Genomic DNA, 21,607 nt, shown 5'->3' with positions numbered 1-21,607 from the left:
CGTTTTATCTTCCTACTTTTATTAATCTGTTAACATATACCGTTTTAACTTCCTACTTTTATTAATCTGTTATTATGTAACGTTTTAACTTCCTACTTTTCGGAAATGTACAATTTATTGGGAGAGAAACTGGATTTACATTCGCCTACATGATATAAGACCACACACAAAGCAGTGTCCTATAGATTGGTTCCTATAGAAAATGCCTATTCTCATGCTTGCCTCCATTCGAATTAGAAGTCGAACCCACCTAACCAGAAGCGTAAGTTTATGAATGAAACTAATTTAACCAATATATAATGAGCGAATAATGCTTCAAGAACATAAAGTCATAATCAATTAAGCTCCGCCGTGAGGGCCTAGAACTATATCAGATTTAAATTGTGCCAATTGCACTTAATTGCATTAACACATACAACAATTCTATGAAATACTGTTTATTACTGAGCGACAGTGTTATACATGTTTGGTACTGTTTTTCCATCTATATAATGTCCCTTCATAATTTATAATTACTATAATAGTTCAAAAATATATAATGAAAATATATTAATGCATATATTAATATATCATTACATATATATATATATATATATATATATATATATATATATATATATATAATCAATATTTTCTCTCAAAAAGGGCAATTTTAAAATAAAATGACATTTCATGAATGGCAAAGTTTAAAGGCTGCATAATGGATCTAAAATATCCACTGTAACATCTCTTTTACATAGAAAAAAAAAATGCGACCGGTGAAATGCAGGCGCAGCTCTGTTGTCTACATTCTCTAGATGGAAGCAAATCCATTATTTATAATAATATTAATAATGCATGTTACATATTTGATGTTAAAAAATAATATAAACGACATGAATGTAAATGATAAGTTTAATACTATTAATAGACAGAGAGAGAAATGGGGTTTAACGTCCACTCGACACAAACCAGGTCATTTCGGGACTAACGTATGGTTCAATTTTATTTCAATAATTCGCTTGCGCATAGGACTCTGTAGTAGTGGGAGAAAACCGGAGGACCCGGAGAAAACCCACGAGGTTGGACAGGCAACCCTACTCCTTATCACGTACAACCGGGGAATCGAAACCACGCCAGTTGACTCAATGACAGACCTTATGATACAACGCGCACGTGCTAACCATTCGGCCACCCAACCCCCCGAATACTATTAATAAATGCGACATTGAACGTAGTAGTGTAAATAATGTATTAGCAGGTGATAGAATAAGACATTGTTAGACTCAAACCATGACCCTAATATGAGAATGCCTTTCTTGAGAATGTTGTAGATTTAACTGTATATACCTATTGAAATCTTGTAAATATTATGTAATTTTTTTTTACATATTGTTTTCCCTTTGAAAGTGTACAATTAAATATGAATAAGGATATTATACGACTATAATATTAAAAAACTATTTTGTGCGAGATACTCCGATGTCTGAAATCCCTTTAAAATTAATGTATATAGTAAAACATTGTATTGTACTTATGAATTTCTCCGTGTTAAAATAAAAATATCTAAACCAATAAATATCAAAATGTTTCATAAAAATATGTCAATGAAGAGACGCGCCAATGCCGCTCCCCACTTCACTTGCCGAAGACAAGAATTTAGAATATTAACGTGTTCACATTTCAACGCAAAATGGTCTAATAAGACCACCACACTTAGACGCGTTAGGCGTCCGTTGGATTTACAGTGTAGTCTTCTTATAATTTCATTTCTGCACTTCTATTGTCTTTGGTCATTTTTAGGGTGTCCTTTATTATAGGTAATATTTCCACAAATAGGTAATATTTCCACAAATTTACAGATCTCATAGTAAAGCATTATGAATACATGTAATAGGAAAATATATAACTGTGTAGCTACTGGAAACTTAACGTTAGGCTTTATGTGCCAGTATAACTGTGACAGTGCACATATTTACTTTTACCTACTACTGACTCGTAGGTCAAGAGCAAAATCGTCCTGAACTATCTATAATATACAAGGTATATACACAGTGTTATTGAATACATTTTCATATTTGGTATCCTTTCGACCGTGAAAACCCCTCTACCGTATATACATTAAGCAGTCCGTTGATACGGTAAGTCAAACTTTGTAACGTTTATATTTATACGAATTCTTGTTTTAAGATAATCTAGGTGTTTTAAGCTGATAGGAATGTGGGGTGGAAGAGAAGCTAATGTATAATATTGACCAGGAGTATCTCGTGCAATCGTAGATCTCAACATAAACCAGTCTCCTCCATATTATTGGTATATGTAAATTCGGGAACTCGCTCACACAACAGCAATTTTACGTTTTAATGGCATTATGGGAGTTGTCATACAGACAAGCTATTATCAAAAACTGGTTTAGTTATAAAATATACTCTTTAAAAAAAGTAGGGATATTAAGAAACCATACAAAACTGCGGAAATACACTGCTGTTTTTATTAGAGGTAACCAGTGTGTGTTAATAACAGGCCAGTTGCCTACACATGAACATAAACAGTTAATATGGGCGACTTATCTGACGGCCCCATTTCACTCGCAAAGAAATGCACCGTCAAAAGTGAAAATGGACGGTGTTGATTTTTGTCTTAATAATGAGTAATTTCTCCACCAATCCTCAGACATTCGGCAATTCGTCGTGGCATGCTCCTAATCAACCGTCCAATCACGATTTGAGGCAATCTGACCCACTCCTCTTGCAGTGCCACGGCCAATTCTTGAAGTGTTGTCGGTTGACGTTGACGTCGACGAACACGTCTCCCGATCAAATTAAACGTAACACACTAAAGCAAGGATAGGCTAAACAGTAAATCTTATGCAAGAAGCGATAGGAAAGCAAACATGGATAGATAAACCAGCACGCGGCAGTTTTCATCAAGTCTTCCTTGAACTGTCAAATTTTACAATGAACCCCTCCCACGTGTATGGCGCTATTTCTTGTCGCATGCGCAGCTCAGTTGTTCTGTCGGGGTGATAAGTTCTTCATCTGTGAACATACTCTCAAAGCATGTCAAATGTCCATGACTATTTATCATATCGCAACCTGCATAGGTATTTGCATTTCAATATCCCCTACTTTTTTTGAAGAGTATATTTCATAATTAGTCCTACTGACTGCAACAATTAGGAATGATTCACTGCGAGACCAATATGGACACATACTTAATATTACAGCTACAGAGTTGAAAATACTAAGTAAATTTACACTCATTACTCATCTTAGTGGTGTCAACTGATGAGTGTTACACTCAAAACAGTTTGCAGTTAAGTATGACTGTATTACATGAAAGTAAAGATTTTGATAATTTATAAGTTGATTACTACACACAAGCTGGGGTATTGGAAGCAGTTCGTGTTAAAATTTAAATTTAGACAATATTGTCAATTAGTTAGATACATTATGGAAGATTAGATAAAGAGCTGGCAGTTCTCACTATAATAGTAAAAAAAAACCCAACTAGATAATGTAAAGGGAATATGTTGAAAATTTCAGTCAAATTGGTTAATCAAAGGGCTTTAAACAGCAGATCGGATTAAATCCAATGAAAATCCAATTGCACCGAAAGTTGATTATGATCTGGATAAGTTAATTAATGTGTAATTAATAATTTAGATAACATTTCAGGCCGAAAGCAAGACCTGCAATAGGCAGATTTAGCTCTTGCATAATATATGTTTAATAAATCAGATATAAAGGCAACCAAATGCAACCAAGTTTTTTTTAATACGATGACAAGTCCCTAGAATAGTAGAAAGCTATTGAAGAAGTAGTTATTTTACCCGACATGCGCCTTAAGCAATATAACGTTTTCACAACCTTTTAAAATAGCTCTGTTTAATATAGAATAATCAAATTATGAAAATAGGCCAACACCAAATAAAAGTGTGTGAATAAAAGATTTTGTTCTTTCCAGCCTAGAGTTGGAAAGGATAAGGCATATTTTATAAGGCAGTATTTGATCATGCACATGGCATGTATAGGGTTGAAGTTTATATACGATTCATAGCATTCAAAGCATTAATTGTGACATTATATATGTCTATATTATTCTCTCGCACTTTGAATGCCCATTTCATCCCACCATCTGATGGTAAAGCACACGACCGTGACACTTTTCCCATAAAAGTGTTGTTTTACATTTTTTTTTATGTAGCTGGATCCGCCCTGGTATGGTATGTAATAATGTAGCACCATAGGTCTTTTGTCTGACGTGGAGAGCGGACGTTGTCAAACCGGTCGCCACATCCTACAAACGAACCATGCATCTTTTCTTACTACATATTTCTGTAGCCTTGCGATCGTCTAGAATGTGTCTCTAGCTGTCTTTACTTCTGCTTCACGTTGTGTATTTACTTCTTACAGTTTCTTAAGACGTTTGTCTTACCAGGAATAACAATGCAACAGTTCGCTTCTACATTTTATATAGCATAGCCGAATACATGTATACAAGCACAGATTACAATACTAGCTAAAATAATTTCTCCACCCTAGCCAGCCTCGCGGCTGTCTAGGTAAGGTTTTCGTTGTTCACCCGAGTCACTCGAGTCGACACCAGACCGTTCGCCTTTTGAATCGAGTTGGTCACATGACTGACTCGAGTCGCATCACGTGACTAACCCGTTTACTCCCCGTTGAGCGGAGAGTAAAAGGGTTTGTCACGTGACAAAATTGCGTCCTTTACGCAAAAAAGCCTGTCTCTCGATTACATACTGACGTCGTAGCTGTTTTGATGTCATGTGACTACTCGGACCGTTCGGGATGTTTCACCCGGGTAAACTCGGCAATGGAGTCGACTCGAGTGACGCGAGTAAACGACGAAAACCTTACCCTAGGAACTCAGATGGAACCTCTCTGGAATCTAATGGAAGTCTAACTTAAAACTTTACTATGATTTCTTTTATAAAACTCCCGCATATCACGCACAGAAAGTCTGTTCATGGCCCTGAACATGTGCAATTAACGATATGATTGGTTACTTTAAGCCAAATGATGCAATTAGAATAATTCCATGCACGTGATATCTGGTGGTATTTTATTGACACATGTTTTGGCTAAATAGCTCCTTTTATGTGTCAACTGTCAATTACAGACTAAGTTGATTTAGTACACACTATATATAATATATATGTGAATATGTCTATAAATTTAAAAACAATGTCGTAACGACTATATTGTTACAATAAATAAAGCGCCTTTAGCCCGACCCAGTATAAGACATTCGCCTAGTATGACAAATTTAATATTCAAATTTAAACACCTTTGTAAATATACAGGGGACACAAATGTTGATGCGTGTAATTCACATGTATAAACTTCGTTATATAATGTGGTGTATTCATTTATGCACGCATCTAAATTATGTGCAATCAGTACAATGCAAACCTACTTTATTTTGTATAATATGGTTAATTCATTCATGCACGTCATCTAAATTATGTGCAATCAGCACAGAGCAACTTGTAAGTTTATTTTGTATAATGTGTTTTTTCAATTATACACGTCATCAGTACAAATTAAATTGTAACTTTATTTTGTATAATGTGGTTTATTCATTTATACAGGCCATCTAAATTATGTGCAATCAAAAGACTATAATGTAAACTTACAACTTTATGTTGTAGTTTATTCATTTATGCACGTCATATAAATTATGTGCAATCAGTACAAAGTAAACTTGTAACTTTATATTGTATAATGTAGTTTATTCAATTGTTACGATTTTGTTTATTATCGTAACAATGGTACTTGACAATTGAGACTTTTATTGTGAACACTTTAAACTCTGACAGCTTCGCACAGAAACGAGTAATTTGACAGAATATTTCAATAATAATATATTCATTTTACATTATCTATTTTGAACTGCTAAAACGACCAGTTTTTTTTATCTAAATCATACACACTACACCTTTAAGTGTAACACGCTCAGATTTTCTCGATTCTATATACAGACATTTTTTTAATAAGCACAGGCGCCTCTCTCAAAATAACATAATAATGAGGCTAAATAGCTTATTATGTATAAAGTCGTAGTGTGTGTAGCTCATCCAAAACCTCTACAAAGTTATAACCCCTCGCAAATGGCAAAAAATCATGCGGTTTCAATGCGGTTTTCAACATCATAATCATAATCATAACGCTCAACCAGTGTCAAACATACCGTGGGTCAGATATGCTACAAATCGACTTTATCATGTTCCACACAGCCCGATATTACCCGGTGGCACTGGGAGGGACTGCCACCCTGGGCGGGATCTTGTTCCTCGTGCAAAATCATGGGTCACTCCTCCCCTGCAACAAGAATAGGATACTAGTAATATGCTTTTCTTTTGCTTTCATAAACTTCCATAAACTCACCGTGCCTGCGATCGTTTAAATCTGCAAAGTTTCGAATAAAATGAAATGAAATGGGGTTTAAGTCCTACTGCTGTATCCCGTCTGAGCTAATGAAGACGGGCATACGGCATACAGTTTCCTATGGGGCCAACTCTTATATCGAAATCCAACTGCCAGGGGATCTTTTAAGTGGACGCCAATGTGAAAACGGGACCTCGGTTCGTACCTTCCGAGCGATCATATTTTCTCCCTTGTCAGGCCCTCTGTCCTGCACCACCGACAAAGAGGAACCTCCAGGTTAGCGATCAAAGCCAACGTCTTATTCACCGAGCCATTCGAATTAAAATAGCTTCGATACCAGCCGAAGAAAGTGGCCAGTGGACGATTAATTAATAATTAATTCATAATTCTTCTTGACCCGACTTGATGGAGAACTTTCAGCCCGCTTCAACAAAATGTGATATTGCAGACAAGATAATTATTCTCACGACTTACTCTTTAAATAACATATCTTTTACTTGCTCCGTTATAACAGGTCACGTTAACACTATCATAATAAAGACATCCATGACTACAAGTATATAAATGTATTACGACTTTGATAAAAGTACATGTATATATGTGTGTATAGGTCAAAGATAGAAGTGTTTTCAACCGGAATATATACTTTATTTGGGCTCAGCGTCCTACGGGCATACGCCATGTATTGATGTAGTGTGCTGCAAGGCGAATTGGACGCGGACAGCGGCGTTACGGCCTGATCCTGTTTCAACTATTTGTTAGGGGATCTTTAACGGCAATTTTGTTTATCGTCCTACTTGAACAAACGGACAGAAGCCTTTCCTTGTCAGACCCTTCCGTCCTTGCCCCAATGGAAAGGGGAACCAGCCTGGATGGTCATGCGCGATGTGTTACTGTATATTGAGACAAAAGATTAGGTTGTTTTCTAGATCATTTTTGTTCAGTACATTAATATTTTTTAATAAACATCGTCGACACGATTGTCTAATCGGTGAAAACTATTGGGTCGTGAACTTTTCTTGGCAGCGTGTTTGTTGCCTTCTATGCAATAACTATTGATAGTAGTTTCAGACGCGTTATTTGATCCCAAATTTAATAATCTTGCGTACGAACATGCATGTAATAGACGTTATCCTCGGTTTGATGTTATTTTTGAAAGAGATTTTAAATGTAACTGGCGGCTGTGGGTTACCATGCATAGGTATAAAGGAATATATTGATAAATCTTTTGATTTTGTTTGAGATGCCACGGAGAAACCACATTTACCCACAGTGTCAGTCCCATTATCCAAATTATAAAATAATTTAAAAATTAGATATTTTTCTCGGTGTTTTGAATTTGTTGAATAGACCGATAATGTAGACTTGTGACCAAAAAAAATTAAAGGAACAATCTATTGTAGTAAACTGACAATAGATAATGTTAAGAACGCCGTTATGTGATTGGTATGTAAAGAGCGGCGTGCTGTAAACAAAACAATAAAAGAACTGTCAACATATATTATGCTGTACGGTTATATAACAAAACAGTACTCAATACAATAACGTAGCTATAATAGACCAAACAACATTATAATTACAATAAGCACAGAGCAAATGTATGAAACGACCCATTATTTCGGTTCCACTAAAATTGCCAACGAATGCCACAGAAGACGGGTGGAAACTGGTGCGCTTGTTTCGCTTAATTTTCGTTTCTCTCCCTGCAGTCAACATTCGGACTAGTCATAATTTTTAGTTTTAAACTATTCTATTTCAGCATAAAAGATATCTTTGGTTTCTAACAAGAAGAAAACTTAAGATGGATGATTACAGTATAATTACTGGTAAAAGGAAAACCTTTGGTGTGGTGGATTATGTCCTGTTTTCAATTATACTAATCATCTCAGCAGCAATTGGATTCTTCTTCGCAGTCAAGTAAAGTATAATTACAAATCATAAAATACTGCACTTCATGACCGTTTCACTTGTTTGTTATTATGTAAAGAATATGAAATTGTAACCACTAATGGACTAATTCAAAATGGTTATTGGAAGAATCGTAGCTGAGAATCAGATGTATCCACAATGTTCGATAAAGTAAATCTAAGTTGCGTATGCATTTATTTTGAAATGAAATGGGATTTAACGTCCTACATGTTTGCACCAACAAGGAAAATGAACACGGGTATGTTATGCTATGTATTGCGCTATCGGGGATATTTTGCCCGGACAGTGGCAACTGTTTTCCTTTACGTACACGCCAGTTTGCACACGGGACCTCGTGCCACCACAACAACTAGACACTGTTCCTTGCTAGGTCACCGTCCTCCACCAATGGGACCTCGGTTTTTCGTTTAATACGAACGACTAGACGCTGTTTGGTGCTAGATCCTTTGTAAAGCTCGACTGACAATTGGAAGTCACACACGAGAATAAAAGTAACGATGATGTACCCCCACAGTTGATTGGACATAGTTTAATATTCCATAGTATTTATTTCATTTTCCATATTCAGGGATCGAAAGAAGGATAGCAGCTCTAACTTTTTACTGGCTGGTCGCAAAATGAGTGTTTTCCCTGTTGCTATGTCACTTCTGGTAACATTTCTCTCAGCTTTAACCTTATTAGGAAATCCAGTAGAAATCTACAACTATAACACTATGTTTTGGTATTTGTGCTTGGCAATGGTGCTAGCAATCGCTGCCGCATCATTCATTTTTATACCTTTCTTCTACGAACTGGGTATAACAAGTGCTTTCGAGGTAAATTAATAATGTTTACAATATTTGTACCTAATAAATACATTCCAATTCTGAGAAATTATATAAAACTGCTACTCACTCACAGAAAAATCCATCCGTTATCCAGATGGGTTGTGAATGTGCCATGTTTTCTATAAAAGTAAATGTGGATGATTTTGCTATTATACACTTTTATGTTTCAGTATTTAGAATTGAGATTTTCCAAGCATGTTCGTATACTTGGCTGCCTTCTGTATATTTTTCAGACGGTAAGTTGTAAGAATTGAGTTGACAAGAATTGGGAAAACAGTGCTATAATTACTGAATGAAGCGAACGAGTCATTCATAATTATTATTTAGATTTCAAATGAACAGAGGCGGCTATAGTATTGACCCCTGTAGAACCTCCCCACCTACAGCTATTTTATTAAAAACGCCATTAAGAGGATATAAACGTACAGGTATATTAAAACTGAGTAAATTAACGGCAGATCCGGTTTTGATTAATATAGACGGTCACATTTTAAAAAGGGGCAGAGCCAGCGAGTCAAAATAACTTAGGGCTTTTTTATATAGATTTTTGGAAATCAAAACGTAGCTAAAACGACTATACTTTTAATTTGTAATCTGAGATTACATCACTTCACATCACTTCGCTTTTTTTTTATTTAGATGATGTATGTGTCTTTTGTACTGTACGCACCGGCATTAGCACTCACAGCAGGTAATGCACCAATAACTTATATTTTTTTTTTCATTTTTGTAGAATGTATGATTGTTATTACTTTGGATTCATTTGGGGAATTCGTTAGCGATAAACTATAATAGCATTAATAGCGTTTTGTGATAGTTTTTATGTAGTACCATTAACATGTGGAGTAAATGTATTTGTTTTAGTAACTGGAATCAATCTGTGGGCATCTATTGTTGGTATCATGTTAATAGTAACAGCTTATACAGCCATGGTGAGTTATTCACATTATATTCATGGCTCGATCTATGTTTTTTTCTGTTTAGAGCCAGAGGTGACAACAAGTCGTTGGATGTCCGAGTTGAGTCTCGAATCGCTGCACTTCGAGTCTTTATAGTACCAAGTCGTGTAGAGTTCAAAGATTTCACAAAACCTAAGTCCCCTTCTTGTCGAATAAGGCAAGTTAGAGGTATTTACCCTCACCCTGACTCGAGTCCTTAACTCTTAAGTCGCGACAGACGAGTCCAATTCGATTCGAAAGTCAAGTCCAGACTCCAGTCCGAGTCGCGGAACTCGGGTTCCCAGCTTTGTGCAGTACATGTTACCGTTTTAGTAGCTTGTACAGATGTTGGTTCACTGATTCACAAAAATTGTTTTAAATACGTTTGTATTTGTTTATTTATTGCTTACAATGTCGGTGTAGTTTGTGTGTCATGTCCACAGCTTTGTGTTATGTATTTTGTTTGCGTGTAGTGTTGCCCTCCATCACTTATTGTTAAGAATCTATATTGTTATTGTATTTAGGTATAATTAGAGCTCTGAGAATGACCAAATCTAATTTGATAAAATTTTAAGAAAAATCTCACCATAATGTTTTCAGTGCTTATAGTAGAGCGGCTTAGCATAAAAACGTCCATTTCTTAAGTAAAACTTACTCTATCTAGCGAGTTTATCCGACTGTTAAAAATCGCTTACAACAGCCGCCATATTGGCACTGTTTTGTTTTCCATTTATTTGTATCTTAAAAACTATAAATGCCAGAATCAAAATTCGAATGATTTCTGGTCCCATTTGCAACTGACTTCATTAACTGTTGAAAATTCATTTACAGTAGCCGCCATATTGGAATATTCATTGTATACTGTTTTTCCGATACTATGTCGAGATTTTGAATTACCAATCCCTAGTTTCAAGCTTTACTGTGGAAATCAAACGCCTCAGCCGCTCTACTATTAGGGCCTGAAAGGACTTAATCCGGTCCTGATATTGGTTTTTGAGTGAAAATAGTTAAAAAAATCACATAGTATTTTAAAGCAAAGCTAAATATCAACTACATGTACATATTTGTAATAATTTAGGGTGGTATGAAAGCGGTTGTATGGACAGATACGTTCCAGGCCTTTGTAATAATTGCTGGTTTATTGGCTGCATTAATACAAGGTTCTATATTAACTGGTGGTTTTGAAGAAGCCTGGAAAGTGGCTGCTGATAGAGGAAGGGTTGTTTTTGATGTGTAAGTCCAAACAAAATATAAGATGAATTCTATGGTGGCTGTTGTCGGGTTGTGAAGGCGACAAGTCGCGGCACAACAAGTCGAAATAATTGTATTTTGTTGACAAAATCAACCTGGCAACGCGACAAACAAGTGAATAAGTCGAAGGCGACAAATCGACAGAATTGACCCGACAGGTCGACAGAATGAAGACGACGATTGTCGCGTTAGTTTGTCGCGTTGTCGGGTTAATTTTGTCGACTTCACAACCCGACAACAAGAAGAGTTTACCATATCAGGCCCAACGCCATGTCCTACTGGAAAATCCCTATGAACCTTCTCGGTTAACACCGGGGTCGACCTGTGATCTACCTGTTTATGCCCCAGTATCATAATATTCACAAGACCACTCCTTTTTCTTGGTACTAACGCCCACTTTTGTATTTCGTCGTCTTGTCGACAGTGTCATAATATTCACAAGACCACTCCTTTTTCTTGGTACTAACGCCCACTTTCATCTATGGTGATTTTGCAGATTTTTTTCCGAAGAGACTTGACAAAAGTGTCGGATTTCATTGAAAGACCAGGTCCAGCATTTTAGGAGAATAGGAAAGGGAGTACAAAATGGATCTTATATCTAATATAACATTATCAGGACCACGGGGATGACACATCTGTTCAGACACTGCCTGACAGTTAGACGCTGACTCCCCCAGATAGCAAACTAGCCCACACTCTTATGGTTCTTTCTTTTTTTTCCATAAAATCTGCGTTATATATAATTATTTGATGGTAAAATTATTATATCTCCAAGATTCTGAAATTTAGCAAATCATAAAACTATGCTATTTGTTTTTTTATTAACGCAGCTTTGATCCGGACCCAAAAGTTCGCCACTCTTTCTGGACTGTTGTATTCGGCGGGGGTATTTTCTGGACGTCCTTGTTCGGTTTAAACCAAGCACAAATACAAAGAGCTATTTCATTACCAAGTTTAACTAAAGCAAAGATGTAAGTTTTTACCACAATATTCTACTAGAGTCTTTCTTAATAAATGCTGAATTTATGATCAATATAGGTTATAGGTGATTCTAATTATACACCCTTTTCATACAGTTTTATCCCGTTTGTTTGGGATGATTAACGGATAAACGGCTGGTATTGTTATATAACTATTGAATTCGCAGATCACGGGGGAAACCGACGTGATTAGGCAGGCGACCATACTCATTATAACATGCACTATAACTTTCAAAATCATTGACTTCACGTTGAACTTCAATATGGACTTCACGTTGTATTTATTTAATACCAAAACTCAGAAAAATCGTGTTTCCCCAGTTACGTGTTTGTATAAGAGAATACATCGCAAATGCATATTTGACGATGGCAATGCTATCGCGTTCATGTTATAAGCTATAGTCTCAAGAAACTCTATCTAATGTCTCTCTCAACAACTTACCCGAAAACAATTTTAAGATTTTGAATTTAACTGCTATACTATAGAGTTATTACCTATGTCTACTGTCAGGGTCTTTTTATTAATCTCTATTGATTTTTTTACCATTCATTTTTGTTACAGATCTCTGTTGACCAGCCTGATTGGAATAGTATTTATTCTAACAATTGGCTTTATGATTGGGATTGTTATGTTCGCCTTTTATGCCAATTGTCACCCAATCAAATTCATGAATATCATATCGAAAGCTGACCAGGTAGTACACAATGTTTATATCTTTATAACATGGATTATTGGTTACCCAATATCGGTTTATAAGACCCATATTTACCGGTAATATCTGAAACATTGTTCAAAAGTACACCACAAAGTCCAGATTTTACACACCAATATACATATTTTACAAAAAGTAATCTAAAATATTAAATTTAATATTTCAGTTGTTACCATTATTTGTAATGGATATATTGGGACAGTTTCCAGGTATACCAGGAATATTTGTATCCTGTGTTTTTAGTGGGAGTTTAAGGTAGATATTCTTTAATTGATAGACAATAAAATGTAGGAGAAATGTAGATAAAATTATTGACGAAATTGCTTACAGTATTTGTGGATAAATCGTTTTGTGCAGTTTATTTTTAAAAGATAGTCACGTAAAGCGTGGAAATACACCCATATTATACAGCAACTATGTCTCGAAAACTCGAAAACAAAATATAACTTTATACAGCAGTTTGTCCGAACAAGAATTTAGATGTAGACCAAATTGAATGAATAAAAAAAATTATGCCTGAAAGAATTGAGTACCTTAGGTCGTCTGTTAGACGTAGAGAGCGGACAAAAAGTAAAAAAAACGGTTGCCACATCCGGCGCATGACCCATGCACTCTTTTCTTACTACATATTTTGGAACAGCCCTTGATCGTCTAGAGGGGGGTTGGATGGCCGAATGGTTAACACGTGCGCGTTGTATCATACTGTCATTCATTGAGGTTTCGAATCCCCGGTTGTACGTGACAAGAATTAAGGTCGCCTGTCCAACCTCGATGGTTTTCTCCGGGTCCTCCGGTTTCCTCCCACTGCTAAAGACCATTACGCACTTAAGCGAATTATTGAAATAAAATTGAATGTGTTAGTCCTGAAATTACCCAGTTGTGTCGAGTGGACGTTAAAGCCCATTTCTAGTACTGTCTCTGGCTGTATTTGTAATTCTTTAACTGGTTAACATAGGACGTATCTTTAAATGTCATTCTGACATTCCACATTAATGACGACTTCACAATGTGATTGAATATACTGCATCTTAAGTACTATGCTTAGCAGGATCAACAATACCAGAGTTTCTTGATTACAGTTTTATATTAAGCTCCGATGCATAGTATACAAGCATAAATTATAATAAAGTCATTCTCTCTATCCCTCAACCCAGATGTTGTCCCTCAACGGTCTCTCCTAACGAATTTCTACATGGTGTACTCTCTCTCAAATCTACCTCGTGTCTACCCTAGAACGCACTTTCTATTAAGTATATACTCACAGATTCACAGTCATTAATTATTCTATTGGCTAATTTAATAATTATGATGTAATCAATCATGTGATTGGTCACTCATGCCAGATATAGAATGTTAACTTTCCGAACACGTGCTTTTAGACATAGAATCTATCCTTGACCTTAAACCCCTTTTCCTGTTATTCTCACAATTATATTTCATAAACAATTTAATTTGCGTTTTAAACAAACTTAGTCCATAGCTAATATACTGACAATGGAGAATAATTAATCAAGGCCTTAATATTATTATACATATGCGTTCTTTAGCCAAATCCCGCCATCAATATTACTACAAGAATTCTCTATCGGGTTTACAAGCGTTTCCCGACACGTAATATTATCTCGGGAACAGAAAGTCTTACAATGCTGAAAATCTACAGGGTTCATCCTCTCCAATCCCAATGCTTTCCATCAAATTTGAAAACGAATATGGTTAATTCTCTCACGGTCCTAATGTTTCACGCCACATTTAAAAAAAAGAATCCCTAAATCTATAGCCTCTATCGCGTTAACGAGGTTTTCGGAAAAGTGGCGATAACCCAGGAATCAATGGGGAGCCGCCCTCTCATGACCACAATGCTTCACATAATTTTTTGACAAAGTCACTTAATACTTCTAGTCTCTATCGCGTTATCGAGACAACTTTTGACGGACGGACAGACGGATATGGGCAACGACATAATACTTCAACATTGAAACGCGGCCTTATGAAAACGACACAATTTGCAAAAGGTCGTGTTGGAACTCTATTTTATAGGCTGTATGAATTTGGCGTATACGCTACTGTATGTGACACAGCGAGCTAATTATATAGATATATTGAATTACAATATAGCAAAGTCTATATGGAAGTCAGATAATTTGGTAACATTTGGTGATTTGTATGTAAGATCCGGATTGCATACAGTTTAGTTTGACGACGTCGGTTAGTGAGCTCAAAAGACGGTTACCTAAGGGGTGGGTCTATATGGTCTAATCTAGTCGTGCACCGTATGGACACTGACTGATTATATATCTACCTTACGCCATTGTTCCTGATGTAAATCAATTTATATTTACAATGCTGGTCGCCCGTTCTAAACTCATAGTGTTACAGAAACCTGGAACAACGCAGAACAGCTAGGATGTGTTAGGTATGCAACCTTGCTACATTAAAATATTATAGACTTTTTATTGTTTGTCGAGAAGGATATGATTATATATATTTGAAGTACAATGCAGCCACTGTCTTGTTTGGCTGTTCGTTAACCTATTAATTGTTTTTCTATAGTTGAAGGTAGTTAGTTGGTGGAGACAGAGGTTTTTACCCTATCGTTTTAATTACAGCACACTCTCATCCTGTTTAAATGCCTTGTCTGCAGTTACTATTGAAGATATATTAAAAAGATTTCGGTTTGTGAAAAGCATGAATGATTTTAAAATCACTTTATTGTCCAAATTTTTAGGTAGGCTATATTACTTTATTAATGGCTTTTAAATCATTAAATGTGTGATTTGAGGATATATTTGGACTAAAAATATATTTGCCTATCCAAAGTTTGCTTCAAATCACTCGCAATACATTTTTGTCTCAAGGAACTACCCCGGACCTTAAAAATCTATTTTAGTATCCTTAGTCTGTCACGTGATTTGACTGAGGGCGGTTCAGTTTGTCTTTGTCATTACTCTCTGCCCATTTACCATAATGTCGATGCCTAAGTAAATTCTTCGATTTCCCCTGCCAATTTCACGCTTAACCCTCCCAATGCTCTCACAACCGCTTGCCATTCGATCAACACATATGAAGCTCTCCTTACACCCCTCAAGCAGACAACAAGCGGACAGGTTGCCAGTTAGTGATACCCTTATATTGTTGTACTGTGTACGCTCCATGGGTGTTTTCAGGGAATCCAGTATATTTCTAGTAAAATTGAGTGTGTCTACAGTCCATATATAACAAATGATGTGCCATATATTTCTTGGAAATAAATGCCCTATGAATACTTTCGTGTGAGTGCATCTTTAAGTAGCAAAGTGGTCAGTCATTTATTTGAGTGTTGCTATTAGTCCATAAAGAAAACGCAACAGTTCGGGAAACTACGAAAAGTACCACAGGCCCAGGATTGTACAAGCGCAGTAGACGCTTACGGTTAGCGCCCGGATCCATTCACTTAATCTGATATGTACGTTTGTTTGTGTTCTGCGTATTGTGCCTTGTCCGTAGATTTGTTTTGTGTAATCTAAGCCGCCTGTCAGCAGCACACCAATCGCACGGGGTAAGAGTTTATCGTTCTGACTTTCCGTCCTCAAAATACCAATCAAATAATGGGAAGAGCGCATAAGCAAAAATGCATGTATAAAAGATAATAAGTTATTCTTTTTTTCTAGTGGTTATATATGGAGTAATTGGTATTGGTGCTGCCTTTCTCGTATCTCAAGTTAGTGCAATTTTACAGGTGAGTTTGTTGCATGTCATAATACATTTAAAAGCGTTCAGACCGATTCAGAGGTAACAATCTAGTCAAATCGCATCATTTTATTAACAGAGTTTTGTTGCTTTCTTTTATTTCAAGGCAAGCTACAGTTTATTCTCTATTATAAATGGTCCATTAAGTGGTTTGTTTGTTCTGGGCATTTTCTTTCCTTGGGCAAATACGTGGGTGAGTACATTTACTATAATGCCAATGGTTTTCTTCGCTACCAGTTTGGCTTCTTGAAGAATTGGTTGGTCTAGGTCCCTAGATGCATGTTTTCGGCGTGTTACCAGTGATGCAAAGCTTTCAGAAACCGCCGATGCATGTTTCCGCGTTACTCTATATGTTTTGCTCCTTGAAATTTAACGAAATCAAGAACTATAAAGCTATGGCATTCGGCGTTTTAAGGAATTTGTCGGTCTTTTCCCTAGATGCACGTTCTTCAATATAAAAGCTGTTAGCTAGCGCGTTTTCTTTTTTCTAAGACATTGGGCCAACTGATTTCCAGGGTTAAGGTGGTGTATTGGTTAACACCAGTTAGATCAGTGTAGCACTGGTGTAACGCTGTGCTACTTAACCACAGACCCCCTCTGTATTTGAAATCAACCAGAGTTAAAGGAGCTAAATCGCTTTTCTTTGGCACCTAGAAATGGACAAAAATGGGTCACGTCAAACTAGTGTCTAATCTGTGTTTACCCAAACGCTAACTTATTTGAGCTCTTCATTTTGCCTATATTTTCAATACTAATTTCAAAATTTAAGAAAAAAGATTTACATGAAAAAACAATATCAGATATGGAGCTATGTGGGATATTGTTTCTATTTACATAAAAAACTTGATTGATAATAATAACTTGATTAAAGCTATTATCTTGTAACGGGTAACTCTAACACTAGCCCCTAGGGGTTAAAAATACATTTCTTTTGGGAATTATTACAGTCATCCAGATGATGAACCTGGGATTGCTACGAGTACTTATGATTTTTCACATAAATTTGCTGATTCATAAAGTTTTCTCAACAAATTGACGATGCAAATCTCGAAAGTGGGGATTTTAAAAAAATAGCACATGTGTAACAACAATATGTTTCATTTTGTCGGTGTAACACTAGTGTTGAAGCTCAGGTTAGGGTATACAAATTAACACCCGTTATACACCACTAAACTACAACCTTAACCCGGGACTTGAATTGACACAGTGTTTTTATTTTTAAAAAAATAGGGGGCCATTGCTGGTTCCTTGACATCATTGTTTATGATGTCATGGATTGGTTTTGGTGCTTTTGCAAACAAAATAAGAACACCTACTGCTACATTCGATACCTCTGGGTGTAATTGGAATCTAACAACAACAACAACTATGACAACGGTTGCTATGGAATCATCAACAATGTTATTGAACAGCACAACAACACCGATACCCCCAGCAACAGTAGAATCAAGGTAAGTTGTTTGCTGTTCATACTGCCTTGCTTTTGGAATGTTCGTCACTTTGACACGGTAGGCCTATGTATTAATTGATTTTAAATTTGATTGGTGATGGTTAGGGCCTTCTATATTTTTGTCTTCTGTCTTAACTTGAGAGTGGCACCATCTTTGAATGGATGATGGCGGATCCAAGGGGACAATTTCTCAGGAAAGGAATAGGGATTCACTTATGTCAACCAAATTCCTGGATGTGAGACAGTGAGAGTAACATTGCTATAGTTAGCCTGCGTGAGCAAGACAGTCAAACTTAAGTTGGCCGGGAAACGGTGTTTTCCCCTCTGAATACCAATGGATTTTGTTTAAAAAGACTACCAATTTGTAGACGACGGGACATTATTCTTGCTCATTGTCACCCCCTTAAGCTTTTACCATAATAAGTGACCCACTTGTCATCCTGGTTTCTATGTCAGCGCACCGAAGGGCGGGTCGGCCTGCAAAGGAAAAGGCGTCTAGTCGTTCGGATGGCACAAAAACGGCGTCCATCCCTTTACACTTTGGAGTACACGTAAAATAACACTTGACAGTTGGCGGAAACCCCGCTGTTCGGACACAAGCACGCATACCACACTGCATAGCATGCCTGTATTCTTTAGCCCGGTTGGACCCTGTGCTTGAAAACATCCCAACAATTTGCTATGGCCACATTGTAATAGGTAGGTAAACAAATGGATCAGTTTGCATTCAGAAGATCCAACTCACCCCGGACAAACGCCATAGGACATTACCTATTATTTTGGGTTTTATATTACAGCAATCTATTATGATGTATTATGATCTAAGTTTTATACAGTGATTCATTCTATGCTGTATACTATATGTTTTATATATTGCAGTGATCTATTCTATCATACAAATTCCAAGTTTTATATATTGCTGCGATTCATGCTATACTTTATGTTTTTTGCAGTGATCTATTTTATGATACATACCCTAAGTTTTATGTTTTGCAGCGATCCATTTTATGGTGATATATACTCTAAGTTTTATTTATTATAGTATACTCTATGTTTTACACAGTATACCATTCAATGATATATACTCTGTCCTATATATAGTGATCCATTCTATGATATATACTCCAGTTTTATACAGTGATCCACTCTATGATATATACTCCAGTTTTATACAGTGATCCACTCTATGATATATGCTGTATGTTTATACATTACAGTGATCCATTCTATGATATGTATAAATTATCGTATTTATGGTATACAGCAACAGCTATATTAATAAACGTGGTTGTAGGACTTATTGTTAGTTTTATAACGGGTACGTATATATACGAATGTTTCGATGTACATCAAATCTGTTTAGACGTTAATGAAAGGCGTGCTTAAACTATTCTAACCATAATATAGACAAACTATAAATACAGTGGATTCATTTTACAGAATAGAGCTACAACATGTGAATCATTTATGTACAAATTAAGATAAAATTGAAATATTTGGATTGACAAATAAGATCTGAAATAACAACAGACATGCCTAAATGTACTTATCGTCAAGATCATGGTGACGACCATAAAAATTTATATTAAAGATTCTAGTTGGTAAATACACCGTTACATGCTTTTACACTAGCTGAGAAGTCCGCTTAAATTGATCATGCTCTGGCATAACAAGCTTCATGGAAACCAGAAATTATTGATTTATATTAAAGATTCTAGTTGGTAAATACACCGTTACATGCTTTTACACTAGCTGAGAAGTCCGCTTAAATTGATCATGCTCTGGCATAACAAGCTTCATGGAAACCAGAAATTATTGATTTATGCAAAGAAAATTAATGTTTTTCAGGTCGAACAAAGCCCGAAGACCTTGAGCCGAGGCTAATATTTTCAATATTTGATCGATTACTACCATGCCTACCAGAAACTGTTTTAAGAAAACTGCGGTGCGGGGTACCAACAAAACAGGTATACGGATCTTGGGAAGAAAACTGTCTACAAATATTTCTAACTGTTAATATTGTTTTGTAATGTTTAATGGATTTGTGTATCTGGTTACCCTTTGGACCAACTTGCACCTACTATATTATTATGCATTATGTAAGATTTAGATATCTTGCTATAATAGTTCAAAAATAGATCATGAAAAATGAAAATACTGAAAATTTCATTCAAATTACTTGATTCTGAGCAAAGTTATGGATGTTGGTACTGTTGGAAGATGTAGCGAAGATTATTTATTATCGTAGCAACGGTACTGGACAATCGAGACTTAGTCTTAATTCATTTAAATCTCTGCCATTATGAGCTCGTCAAGTTAATAAATGCCTAAATAATAGTTTATTTAAAGTCAAAATAAAGACATGCAATATGTAGGTTTAGCTCTTACATAATGCTTCTATAATGCTTCTTTAAGTCGTCTCTGTCAAACACAAAATCAATGAACTATCTTATGAAAGACTATCTCGTTAATTTTGTTTTTAAAAAGTATCCTTCCTGTGATATTAGCCCATTCATTAGGTGAATAATTTTGATTTTCAGAAATATGAAAAAGATAGCCAGAATGGTACTAAAGGTGTTGATATTCAAGCTTCTGAAAAACAGACTATGACAGCGTTAACTTGTGATAACCTCGAAAATGGTAACACCCACGGTTTAAAAACAGATGTGGAATCTACAAGACTTTAGTGACTCTCTGTTATGCATCCGTATATATTAGTTTTAAACTTTTGCCTCCGTTAGGTATCAATTACAACTATTATACTTTATATAAATATATAAAATTAATAATTTTCTAACAATTTCATACCAAAAATAACCCAATATTAACCTGGTTATCGAAAATTGGAGTACTTGATTACTTAGTTTAAAACATTTTGCACAAACCTTCGTTAAACATAGAAAGTCATTATAGCAATTGGTAATAAAAACGTCAGTGCTGGGTTGACCGATATGTCTCAAATTTAGAACACAGTCTTTTCAGCGCCACCTATGACCCACCAAATCGAAAATTATACACGTACTTTTACCGAATGGCGAAGACCCAAAAGCACTATAGTTATATACTGTCTCATTAACTTACTATATACCAATAATTAGTTTTCATTGTGCACAATTAAAAAAATTATTGAATGTAAATTGCAAAAATGTTGAATATCCATGACAATAATAATATAATCACGGTTTTTTGGGGCTTAATGCTTAGGATGAGTCAATCAGACTGTGATCCCATTTTAGTTTGCATGGGATAAATAATGAGCATTCTTGTAAAGGTTCGGACTACCACGTAAACTTTTAGCAATCTTATTAAAGAATCGGTTATATTTTGTACTTCCGCATGAGAACTGAGTGGTGACAGGAAGTTTCTAAAAGTTTCGTTGTTCTTGTTTGTTTTATATGTGTAAT

At 35.8% G+C, this 21,607-nt stretch overlaps 1 protein-coding gene across 3 annotated transcripts; it reads left to right on the top strand.

Moving 5' to 3' along the window:
- Positions 1-1,967: 1,967 nt before the first annotated feature.
- Positions 1,968-21,149, top strand: LOC126809789 (sodium-dependent multivitamin transporter). Of its 3 annotated transcripts, none has more exons than XM_050534566.2 (17): positions 1,968-2,120; positions 8,149-8,306; positions 8,887-9,133; positions 9,316-9,381; positions 9,785-9,836; positions 10,010-10,077; positions 11,162-11,316; positions 12,165-12,305; positions 12,877-13,009; positions 13,194-13,282; positions 15,634-15,752; positions 16,675-16,742; positions 16,860-16,946; positions 17,984-18,204; positions 19,421-19,521; positions 20,052-20,170; positions 20,744-21,149. In XM_050534566.2, exons 2-17 carry the CDS (start codon positions 8,191-8,193, stop codon positions 20,888-20,890), a joined length of 1,929 nt encoding a protein of 642 aa, XP_050390523.1. In that variant the 5' UTR covers positions 1,968-2,120; positions 8,149-8,190; the 3' UTR covers positions 20,891-21,149. The 3 variants fall into 3 exon arrangements, with proteins under 3 accessions (XP_050390523.1, XP_050390524.1, XP_050390522.1); XM_050534567.2 differs by lacking the exon at positions 1,968-2,120 and adding an exon at positions 7,050-7,306; XM_050534565.2 differs by lacking the exon at positions 1,968-2,120 and adding an exon at positions 7,915-8,058.
- Positions 21,150-21,607: the final 458 nt, after the last annotated feature.

The sequence above is a fragment of the Patella vulgata genome, chromosome 2 (genome assembly GCF_932274485.2).
Source record: "Patella vulgata chromosome 2, xgPatVulg1.2, whole genome shotgun sequence".
Taxonomy (NCBI): domain Eukaryota; kingdom Metazoa; phylum Mollusca; class Gastropoda; family Patellidae; genus Patella; species Patella vulgata.
The sequence above is the reverse complement of the archived record's forward strand: the minus strand, read 5'-3'. Positions and strand labels throughout refer to the sequence as shown.